General features: G+C 42.2%; 1 protein-coding gene across 3 annotated transcripts; it reads right to left on the bottom strand.

Moving 5' to 3' along the window:
- Positions 1-1,548: 1,548 nt before the first annotated feature.
- Positions 1,549-12,011, bottom strand: MEAK7 (MTOR associated protein, eak-7 homolog). 3 transcript variants are annotated; one of them, XM_054296381.1, is made up of 9 exons: positions 11,848-12,011; positions 11,547-11,661; positions 10,277-10,453; positions 7,461-7,691; positions 6,849-6,993; positions 5,775-6,215; positions 4,456-4,574; positions 3,448-3,627; positions 1,549-2,476 (listed from the first exon to the last, which is right to left on the bottom strand). In XM_054296381.1, exons 3-9 carry the CDS (start codon positions 10,442-10,444, stop codon positions 2,342-2,344), a joined length of 1,419 nt encoding a protein of 472 aa, XP_054152356.1. In that variant the 5' UTR covers positions 10,445-10,453; positions 11,547-11,661; positions 11,848-12,011; the 3' UTR covers positions 1,549-2,341. The 3 variants fall into 3 exon arrangements, with proteins under 3 accessions (XP_054152356.1, XP_054152358.1, XP_054152357.1); XM_054296383.1 differs by having other exon boundaries at positions 1,549-2,473; XM_054296382.1 differs by having other exon boundaries at positions 11,552-11,661.
- Positions 12,012-12,084: the final 73 nt, after the last annotated feature.

Below are 12,084 nucleotides of genomic sequence, written 5' to 3'. Positions count from 1 at the left end.
TTCACTGAGACATCTGCTAAAGTGCCAGTGTCAGTTTTCTTCTTGGCCCAGCTTAACACCCTCAAAGTGAAGAGGAAGAGTCTCAGACACAAACTTGTCAAAAAATTACAATTTCAGAGGTCACAATGCTATGCTGATAGTCACAGGATGAAGTTCAAACAGGATTATGTTTTGGGTTCATAATCTAGAAAGAAACAGCTTTACTAATACTCATTAAAAATCAAAGAAAACCTGGCCACTGAAATATTTTTGGTGGGGAGTAGCTTTGTACAATTCAGGTTTTTTATACCCTTGCAGATGGTTTTAGTTCTCAAAAACAAGCTTCTGCCTTGTAATGGAAGGAGAATAAAGTCTAGCTGATTATTTTATGTTTAACTGCAGAAATTCAACTCTCTCATCCTGTGTGCCATCTACATGGGAGTGTTTAATAGGCTTAGTCACTGCTAAGTGAAAAAGACCTCTGAGACTCATGGTGGGAGTTTGAAAATATTCAAACAAAAGCTGCTACCACAATACTTACAGACAGCATCATGTACTTACTACTCCTTACATTGTAAAATTAATATTATTTATATATATAGAGAAGAAAACTATACAAAAGTATCAGTGCAATTGTTCTGATGCTAATTTTTTCCTGTGTGTTACAAACTTGAGAGATTATCTGGTTTCCCTAAGCAAATACAGCATAAAAGGACATTCTCCCAGGCCTTTCACAGCATTCTCTGTACTGCAACAAACAGCATGGAAATGCCCCAAGCATTAGTTCAGGTACTCCACAAAACACACAGCTGAGTCCCAGGATACCTGGCTGGAGTGATTTGTTCATGCTCTCCTTTCAAAACTAAATTCATGTTGTTTAATGTAATTTTTACAAATGAGATCTACGTTAAGGCACAAGTGCAGATTGTTCAGAATATTCAAATCTGGCTCCCTATGAAAAACAACAGGTGGGGGAAAAATCTCATACAAGAAAACACCAAGGGAAAGAATTTTAAGGAAGGCCACATGAGCAGAAATTATAGCATAATATTGTTTTTCTCTAAGCTGCAAAGAAGACAAATTCATGCCAGGACAAAGGGGATTGGACACAATCCTTTTCCTCAGGAGGAGAAAAACTGACAGTCAGAGACACTGATAACCAAACACTTGTTGCTGAGTTAGAAATTGCAGCCCCTGCTAGAAATCAGGGTTATTTTTGACAAGTTAATTGCACACAGTAAATTAGCAAGGTCAAACTAATAATTACTGAGAGATGGGAACTAATTCAAGTAGAAAAAGTCCTGAGTATAAGAGACCTGACAAAACTGGTGCTGACTGGTGAAGAGTCACAAAACAGAGCACAAACCCCAACAACTGCATTTCGCATTGTGGGGATTCCTTTCCATAATAATGATTCATTATGTGGAAATAAAGTGTACAGCAATCATCTTTAAACATTTTACAGACAAAATCGTGATTTTTATTTCTTTCACAAGGTATCTGCAGATTCTATTCTCAATTTAAGTGTGGCTGCTTCTTACTCTGCCTGTTTTACAGCCTGATCTTTTACTCCAGTCTCATGTGGCCACTGAAGAATCTACCTTCTCTAGAGAATTCTGCTGGAGGTATTTTTAGGATAAATATGGCTCCAATGATTCTGGTCTAAGTTTACAAAGCAACAGACAAGTTTCTGCAGAAACAGGTGAAGAGAAATGCACTAGGGAGAGTGTAGTACTATAAAACTTGTTGTGTAACATCCTACAGCTCATGTGGAATCAGCTGCTGAAAATCTGACTTAGAAAGCTTGAAATTTAATGCTTTAACTGAAGCAATGCAGATTTATAGCACCCTTCATATGGCATCATGTGGGCTATTCTATGTTCAACAGTGTAAGACATTGTTACAGTTTGTAAGCTTTGCTGACTAATTCCATTGCATGCAAATAAATATGTGCAGTTGAGGTATAAGAGCTTTAATCAGTGCCTGGAACAGGTTTTATAAATATACAACTATGTACATATCAATTCTCCAGGACAGAATGCCACACTGTCAATAACTTCTGCTGCTTTTAATTCAGTGTGCAGACATGATCTATGGGGAATGGAAGCAGATTCATATTCAGCTGGAGCTCAGCCATGCCTAATGATTATGTCCCCAGGTAATTTTTCTGTCCTCCCCACACAAAACCCTGCAGGCAGATTAGTGCTTTACACCTAAATATTACACAAGTACAAGGCTTCAGCTTTGTCCCAGACAATTAGGTACATTCAAGGAGGGAAAAAAAAGGAATATCTTGTCCAAGGAACATCACCAGCACTTGAAGAAAACAAAAGTGAAGTTTTTACATGTTACTGTGGCTCCTTTAGTTCTCATCATCATCACCTTCCTCCTCTTCCACGGGCTCCCGCAGGCCCTCGCTCTGACGGCTTTTCCCAGCCATTTCCAGCAAGGCCTGAGCCTGAGGATCCACATCCAGGATACTCTTCTTACCTTTCTTCTTCAAAACAAAATAAAATACAGTCAATTTAAAGGGTCCGTATCAGGCTACAGGGACGGGATGTGGTCTGCAAGCTTGGCACAATGGAGAAAATGTGTTTCCAATTTCAAAATTCACAAATACATCAAATGATTTTTACTGCTTCAGCTACATAAAGCAGCCATAAACTCTTCCTAAGATGACACTGAGATATTTCAAGTTTATTCAGGTTACAAGTCATCCAGGACATCCTGGTTAACCCCATCTCAGTCTGAAATGCTGATGTGAGGTTTCTAAAGAGATCTAGTTACAATTCAACATTTTCTGTTTGCTCTGTTTCTATTTAGAGCTACGTATCCAGTGAAGTCAGGGTGCATGAATTTAGTTTGAAAAGAAATAAAAATTAAAAAGAAATAAATTTTAAAACCCCACCAAACTGTACAGACCAGACAGTTTAATAAAAGAATAAATTGCAGGGATAGAGGAAACTGGAGAGAGGGTTTCTTCTCATTCCCAAAAATAAACCATGTGAAAAAGGACTGGCATAAATCTATTCATACAAATTTATGGTGAAACAATAGTAAATTTAAAATTACTGATAAAGAAAGCTTTTGGGTCTCATCTTGAACTTTTACTTGAGAATTTCCAGTGCTTTTAGAAACTCTGGATTTTACTGAGCCCCTCCAAGGAGGTTCCTCCCAGAGACCATTCCTCATTATCAAAAAGGCCTTTTGAAATTCAAAGTACTGCTAATTCTGACTCTATCACCTCATGGCTCCTGATATCCTTTCTATGGTAACCTCAATAATTCCACTACAGTTCTGCTATTTGGTGCTACAAAACACAAGGCATCACAGGGCCAGGTAAAGAAAATATTCACTACAATGCAGAGACAGTGTTTAAACAGAAAACTGCAACCATGAGCTTTGCACTCACACCTTCTGTTCCAACCAGGACACAATTTCACAGGTTCAATTCACAATTTCACCTACCCCTGCACTCTCAGGGGCATCTCCCACTGCCCAAACTTCCATGGCATCCAGGGTGAAATCCTCTTTGGCTGACAGCTGGGGGCTGTTGTAGGTGGTGCAGCGAGGTTTGGCTTTGCTGTGGCCCTTCCCATAGTCACTGTCTATCCAGAGCCCAAAGTAGCCATGCTGCCCACCCATGCCCTGTGGAGAAAACCAGCACATCAAACACATCCTGCACAGGGAAAACAGATGGGAAAGTCAGGAAACCTGAAAGTAAGCTGCTGTGGTCACTATTTATGCCACACTTCTGTGGGAAGGTCAAAAAAGGAGATACCTACATCAATTATTCTTGGATGCAACTAAAAACTTACCTGAGTGATATTGCCCTATCTCTGTGCTTCACAGAATACAAATATCTGTCACTTGTGCCAGAAATTAAACTCCTGGGTTTTGTTTATTGACTATTAACAGTTCCATTTCAAACAGTGCTCAGGTTTGCTGCCTCCTTTCCATTTAGGAAAGTATCTAGAGAAACCAAATAATCAAATAATCGAATAATGTAATTTGATGTTGTTCACTTCTTCTAGAGCAAATTAATTCCAGCCTGCTGGAAATTCCCGAAGTTATGGGCACATAATGCTCCAAAACTGTAAAGTATTTCCAGGACAGGTGGTGTGTTGTAGCTCTGCAGAAACTCCTCTGCATCTGGAGAGCTCATTTGTGAACTTGAGCAGGAGCAGCTCCTGCCACTGTCATCACACAGCAGCAGCAGCTACTTGCAATGTCTGCACTCTCATCCTGCTGGGATTTCTCCTCCATATTTCCAAAAGCAGTTGCTGTGGCAGGGAGAGCAGTCAGTGGAAAAATCCTCAGTTACACAGATTACTGTCCTGTGCTGCTTCAGGCATGCAAATATCCTCAGAGAATAACAAGTGAAATAAATCTGCTCTCAGAAAGTAAAAAACCCACAAAACACTTCCAAACACCACCACAAATCCAATTTCCAAATCATCATTTCTGAATACTTACAAGTCCATTTGGCATAGTCTGTTGGCCATGGTTTAAATACATGTAGTGGTCATTGTAGCCTGTGTATGTGTACACAGCCAGAGTGGGGGAAACAGAAAACAGAAAGCATCTGTTGTCACCTGCAAACAGAGAAGCACCTCAGGTCAGACAAGAGGTCAAGAAATAACAAATAAATTAGAAAAAATAATTTAAGCTGAATAATTCAAAGACAGCAGCTGCCATCTCAGAAAGCCAGTAGATTCCCCATCAAAATTTATATGTATTTTTTATTCTCAGTGAACTCTTTGCAGTCACAAAAATCAATGCAATTGCAGGCTGTGATCAAGGCCAGTCAGAGGCACCACTAGGACATTATGTCACTATGTCACCTACCCCAGACTGCATTATATCACCTAACACTGCCCAACTGACAGATCTGTACAAACTGAATGCAGACATCCCCAGTTCTGACTACAATGATAGATAAATCAGTTCAGTCAATGATTTAGAGCAATTTTCACCATGCCTAGTTCAGGATTCAGAGGCACCTGTGGTGTGCTTGCCCTATAGGCTTTGTATGTTTCTCTAACAGGAAAAAATACAAGAAAAGGGATGTGTAATCAGAGTAAAATAGTATCATACCAACTGTCTGAAGTGGTAATTTTCAAATACTCATTTAGGAAATGAACTGAGTTTCTAATGTAGCCACAGTGAGGATTCCCAGCAACACTAAATACCCATAGCCCATGGCTTTTTCTTCACAGATCCATCACAAACATTCTTTCCAAAGAGTTCTTCAAAAACCCCCTCTTCTCTCTCAAAGTTTTAAGGGAACAAGAAGTTTAGCTTGCCCAAAGAATCCTCCGGCTGCTGGATTTTACAAGGGGAACAAAGACAGTGCACAAATGGCAAGAGGAGGCTCAGGTGTTCCTGATGGAGGACTGCCATCCTGTGGTCAAATTATTTAGACACTAATTCATCATCTGTGCTCTACTTCATTCATTTTCATTTAATTTTAAACCTAAGCAGCTACAGGGCTTGATAGGTTTCCCTGAAAACTTGTTCTGTGGTCAATAAGTCCTGCAATTTCAAAAGCCTTATCAAATAAAAAAACTATAAATATTAATCAGCAACATGCCTGACTGCCATGCTAAGAATAACTGCATGTGTTTTATATTCTTTTATATTCTTTATATTGAAAATCAGTGTTATTTTGGAAGTGTAAGGAACACTTTGTGTCATTAAAGGGACAGTATCCATCAAGGGAACAGGATTCTTGTGCCTGTACAAAAACCAGGGAATTTACCAGAAACACTAAAGAAAGAAAAGTTGAGTTTTACCTTGAAACTGAGGCTTCACCTCCCAGGAGTGAGATGCAAACCCACCAAAGATGAAACCATCCAAGTCCCTTATGATCACTATGCAAGGACCTTTGCTCACTATATGGGCACAGAGCTGGGAGAAGCTTTCCCCGTGGAGCCTGGAGGAAAATAAAAGCTGCCACTTGTGCTGCATCTCTGCAGGCAGGTGGGAGTTGATGTAGATGATGGCTGGGATGTCAAAGAGACTGACAACTCCTCTTCCTTTGATGCCTTTGCAGTGAGGAACCAGGTTGAGGATGTCGTTGGTTTGGTCTGGGAGGGAATGCAGGACGTGGAGGCCTTGCCTGATGACAACACTGAGGAAAACTGAGATCTGGGGGACTCTGTACACCCAGTCCTCAATGACACTCTGGTCAAAACTTGTCTCCAGCAGCTGAGAACCCACGGGTTTTGTCCCATCTGAAGAATAAGACACACAGGGAGAGGAGTAAGTCTCCCTGTCTGGAAAATAATCAGGTGATTTTTAAGTGTAAACATAATAGTCCATTACTGTAATGGACAGAAAACCATATATAAAAGGAGCCATGAACAGTAAAGTGTCAACTACATTAAACAAATGCAACCATAAAACTGAGAAACCTTTACCTGTGGCATTCTTTGGTTGGGCTGTCATGATTTAGAAACACAGACTTCAAGCTACAACTCATGAACTGTTCTTTACAAGACAGCAAGATCTGTTATTACAACAGTGCAAAGACAGACCTATGCTTTATAAAAGGATATAGCCAAAAATACATGATAAATTTTATTTAAATAAATATTATTTAGATGCCCATTCCTACCACTTGCAACTCAGGTATTTGTAAAATAGTCATGTTCCATGACAAACCAGGACTTCAATCAAATCTCACCTGAATTTAGGGGAGAAAAATGGTAAGGTTAAATAAATAAAACTCCAATGTCATTTTCTAAGCACTAGGTTTAAAGTTTTGGTTTCCCCCTTAAAATTCAAAGATGTGACCTAAAGAGAGAAATTCTCATGAGATCACTGATTACACAAGTTCTGGGAAAAGCTGAATCAGGGCTGCTTACCTGGAAGCTTCAACTCTGAGAGCAGCTCAGAAGCCAAAGCTTTGACTCCACTTGAAGAATCCCTTGTATTCTCCAAACTCCAACCCTTCAGCTCCTTCCTGTAGCTCAGTACATGGACTACAGATGTGATCAGATCCTCTGTGAACTTAAAAAGATTAAAACATCACCATTTTGGTATTTAAGTGAATTTTCCAAGGGCTTCAAAGGACTGTCTGAAGATAAAGTCAAGCAGTAGTGATGCTGAAATCCCAAAGGCAGAAACATCTCTTGCCATGACAAGTCAGGAACTACAGAAATGCTATTTGAGTGCCATAGGCCTTGAAAAGGATCCCTTTTCAAGCTATTTCATACATGTTACTTCACAAAGCACCTCCATAAAATAGAGAATGAAAGAGGGAGGGGAAGGTCAAGTTTAGCAGTGTAGGAGCTGCTAGTGAATTACTGTTCTGTGATATCTCAAAAGTTACATAGTTGATCCTGCAATTAAAGCTTTGGAAAGCATTTTACTCACTTCCCAGAAGCACCAGCCACACCACAGCCCTTGCTGGCTCTTAACCACAGCCCTGCTCTCTCACTGTCCCCCCAACACACATCATTTAACTGCTTGTTTACCTCTTGGATTTGTTTGCCCTTCAGAGGCCCTCCCGTCCTGGCGATCATTCTCATTATGATGCTAATCTTCTCATCTGCATTCCCTTTTAGGAGGTTTGACATAAAAATTACAAACTGCTCCTTGGCAATCTGTTCACTGAGCCCGGCTGATTTTCCAGGCAGGTCAATGCTTTTCATCCCATTGTACAACCGAGCAGTCATTGCCTCTGGCAGGGGCTCCCGGGTGTGTGCCTGCAGTGACAGAAACAGCAAAGAGCACGTTCCACAAATGAGGAATACCTGGTGTGTTCCAGTTAATCTGTGCTGACAGACAGTAGGTAGCATCAGTGATAAAATTTTGTCAAAGAAGTGCTTTGCCAAGAGAAAAACTAAAACTCTGTATTTTTATAGTGAATTAGGTTGATACTGTTTTCTAGAAACACCATGGGCCTCAGAAAAATCAACACTGTAAAGTCTTAATAGGATATCAACAAAGAGTTTCTAGGTGATAACTCTGGTGCAAAGGTTTACAGCTCTGCCAGTAAAACATTCAAAACTGTGTTTTAATTCTGCTTTTGATAGTGCAGCTCACTTAAAAGCACAGTGGAGTGTTTTCCATATCTCAGTTTTGGCCTCAGCAGTGTTTAACCCCACATACACGTGTAAAAACATTCCTGGAAAATTTCTCCCTGCCTAGCAACTAATTGAAGCACAGATCACCTGACTTTTTAAAAGCATCCCTGGTGTTAAAGAGAGTCAAAATCAGCACTTATTCATTTGCACTGCATGTTTGGCCTTTTGAATTGAAATCTAGCTGGAATATATCATCACTCATCACAGCTCTGTGGGAAAGATCTGACTCTGGATTCAAAGTGTTCAAGATAATTACAGAGTTTAAAAATAAATCACCTCGAGTACATGCACAGAGGAGGGGGTGATTACCCAGTGTCCTCACTGTGCACAGAGGTGTGCTGAGGACCTGGCTTGACTCTTCCACACTGGGTGTAGCTCAGTGGGGACTGTGCTGAAATCAGTGGAGTCCCATCATGCCTGAAAGCCCAACTGAAGCTCCACTCAGGGGAGCTGCTATTGCTGATTCTGGCTCAATACCACTCCTGGGCAGCCACCTGGGCTGCTGCTGTTTGCTGTTAATGGCTGTTGCTGGGCATGAGAGCTCCAGCACCCTGAGCTCTGTGCTGCTGGCACCGACGTCAGTGCCACAGCTCCCACTGATTCCAGCAGCAGCAGCAGCAGCAACATCAGCCACAGCATCACATCAGAGTGCTCCACAGCAAGGGAGGGATGCTCACAGCGGATACAGCTGCCTTTGAGAGGCTTTCTGAAAATCCTCTATGAGCCTCGAGTGGGAGAGGCAGCAGGGAACACAACTAAAGCATTATACTCAAGGGTTTTTACTTCACACTGCTGATTTACCTGCCTACTCCCTACCCAATCCCACCACTTCACTGAGCTGTTTCATTTTGCTTCTAGCTATTCCAAAGAGTGGGCCTGGGGTGTGAAAAAGGGAGGTGTGTAAAAAAGGAATCCTTAATAACCATCTAACTCACACCTCTGACAGCTTAGAACCCTTGTTTTAAAAAGGCTTCATGAAATTATCAAGAGGTTCCTGCTCCACCTGCTTCCCCAGCTAAGCAGTGCAGCCTGTCCTGGTCCAGGTGCTTGGGACCAGTGGTACCAGATTGTTGTTGGATCAAATCTGTCACACTTCAGTCCAGGCATGAGCATTGTCACCTACAAGGCACAAATGCCATTGCCATTCTCCCTGCACCTACGGGAAACCTTCCAAAAGATTTCAATTTCAGCTGGCAAACAAAAGGCAGGAAGGAAAAAGGCAAATGTTCACCAAAGATCACACTGATCTGGGGCAAAGCTAGAAAGAGAATTTCTGCCAGGTCCCAAACAAGGACGTTCAGATATCTCAAAAAATTACCTGAAAGACTTATTAATCTGAGTAAAAGCGAATACTCAAAATATAGACCTGCAGTCTGCTTTTACCTTTGATTTTTGGCACCAAGGACAGTGGATGAACTAGTGCTGAAAAGCCAGGCAGTGCTTCAAAAATTGGTGGCAGCTCAGAGCCAGCCAGGCTGCAGGAAGGCTGAGGCTGGTCTGTATGCACAGGCATTGCTGAACACCTTAAAATAACCTGCTGCTCTCAATGAGCTTTAATTGGGCTCCATTATCTGTGTAATATACATCAAACTGCACTTTACCACCACATTCATCTGGCCACTTAGTTCCTGACTAGCTGAAGTTATTAAGGCTCCCAATGACTCATTTTTCTCTTTTCTTGATTAGAAAATGAATGCAAAGTTAATCAGAAGCATAATGCATGTTAATTAGCTAAAACAGGGAGCCACAGCTTAATCAAGTCAAATTGAATTCTCTCCTTTTAGTACAAGTGAAGAGATTAGAGACAGTGATATGTCAAGGGAGACAGGCATAACCAAATAAAAATTGACTTTGTGACAGCCCCTCAAGACAATCTGTAAATGATCCCACACTACAGACTCCAGGGGTAAAAATATTCTTCCCATTTTTCAGGTCTCTGTGAAAATATTTCCATACACCCTAACTTACTTCAGAATTAGGAAAACTGCAAATGGACCCAAAAGTGCAATTTAAGAGATAAATGCAAATCTGAAAGTCACTACTCTGGTTAAACTGCAAGAAAAAGTAAAATATCCATCCTGCCCCAAAATATGAAAAATTGAGATGAACAATCCTTAAAAAATACCACATCTTTATAGTTTATTTCTGGAATTCTGTTCAATGCACTACATCCCAGATATATGATGAATAACAGACTGTCTTACCTGTAGTGCTGCCAGAGTCACAGTCTTCTTTGCAGCTTTGGCATTTTTTGCTCCAGACGAGCCACTGGATCCTGATAAGGTGTCAAACAGTCCATCAATGTCAGACTGCTCCTCTGGAAGAAATCTGGAAAGGTGATTCTGATAGGCATTGCTTTCAGCATTCCCCATCTTTTCAACCTGAAGCAAAGAGAAAAAAAATCAAAAGAAACATTAAACACAGAAAGGTATCACAAGGGCCATGAAAGACACATCAAACAGACTGACATACCAGTGCAAGCTTTACAAGAAGAGCAAATTGGCAGCCTTACAGGAAATTATTAAAACTACTGTTTAGTCTCTGTGTTCACCAAGGCTTATGAACCTGGAGAAGACCTGTGAACAGTAACTGTGCTTTAAAAGCTGACAGTCTGACAGCTCTTGGCTAAAACCACCCTGGCCAACCTCAGTCAAGTCTCTCTCAAATGGAAAAACCAATATGATCTAATGGTAAAATTAGTTTACACAAAATGACCGTGAGTTTGACAGCTGGATTACATCCCTAACATGAAGGGAAAAGCCTGATAATGGATTTGTTATGACAGATTATGTTGCATCTTTCTGGTGCATTAATGGACTGAACCTAAGTTTGCCAACATAATGTGGTACTAAAACACCATCACTGCAAAGTCTCTGAAAATCACTTAAGAGTGGGTTTTTTCATGGACACACTATAGAAATAATTCGAAATAAAGGAACAAAAACAGTTAGGAACACAACTCAAGACCCATTAAAAACACACAGATTTTTATAAAACCAATAAATCAATCATTGGGAGTTGGTACCCACAGAATTAAAGCTGGCGGTGAGGGTTGGTTTGGGGTTTCTTTGTTTATTTTATACTTTTAGTGGTACAACTATTTCTCTCAATGTCCCAGGAATCACCTGCACTACAGATTGATTTTTAGTGTGTCTGGGCCATGTGCTTTGCCCTCCCCTTTGGAGCAGCAGACCTAACGATGCCCGAAACCTCAAATTCCACCATGACCACAGTGACGGCCACCACTGCCAACAGCCTTCCCACCTGTCCAAGGAAGACACAAGCCTGGGGTGGCAATATGAAAAATATCAGATATGGAACCTAAACATCATTTTGCAGGGTTTTTTTCTGTAAATTCCATATCCTTCCTAACACCTCTCCTTTGTAGACGAGCCCATCACACAGCCCTTCAGCCTTTTCTGAAGGACACACTGCTGAGCCCAATGCAATATTCCTGTCGTTAACTTTGTTTACCGTAGACAAGAGGCCGGGCTGTGGCTGCTTCACCTTCAGGCCTAAAGCCTTGTTTGCCTGAGGAAGACGCCGATCGTGGGGTAAACACCGAGGGCTGAATGGAAACCACTACAACCTAAAAAACAGACCGTGGACATGTCGTTAATTTAAGCAGCGAAAAGGGGGCTTTGAAGGGTTTATTCCCGGTGTGCCCAGCTTAGCTCAGCACTGCCCATCCTCCGCAGCCGGTGGCAGCAGCTCCCGCCCCATCCCGGTGACGAGGCTGGGGCTGGGCCGAGTCCACCACCCGCCCCTCGCTTACCGGCAGGGCCCCGGGCTGTGACACCGGCCCGAGCCCGGCCCTCGATAGCCCCCGATGGGCCCCGGGCTGTGACACCGGCCCGGCCCTCGACAGCCCCCGATGGGCCCCGCGCTGTGACACCGGCCCGGGCCCGGCCGGCGCCATCCGGCACCTCCGCCCGCACGGCCGGGGCGGAGCGCGGGGCCGGCCCTCGGCCACGGGGAGGGACGGGCGGAGCGAGGTAGGCAGGGAAGGGAT

This window comes from Melozone crissalis, unplaced genomic scaffold, assembly GCF_028551555.1.
Source record: "Melozone crissalis strain CALT ecotype California unplaced genomic scaffold, PUWL_Pcris_2 ptg000007l_1, whole genome shotgun sequence".
NCBI lineage: Eukaryota > Metazoa > Chordata > Aves > Passeriformes > Passerellidae > Melozone > Melozone crissalis.
Note: the sequence above shows the minus strand (reverse complement) of the source record. Positions and strands in the feature narration are given on the sequence as shown.

Coding starts and splice junctions, on each gene's coding strand:
- MEAK7 (XM_054296381.1), bottom strand. CDS start 10,444: ATGGGGAATGCTGAAAGCAATGCCTATCAGAATCACCTTTCCAGATTT. Junction 4,575..5,774: donor GGTGAAGCCTCAGTTTCAAG/GTAAAACTCAAC, acceptor CTCTGTTTGCAG/GTGACAACAGATGCTTTCTG. Junction 3,628..4,455: donor AGACTATGCCAAATGGACTT/GTAAGTATTCAG, acceptor TTTTCTCCACAG/GGCATGGGTGGGCAGCATGG.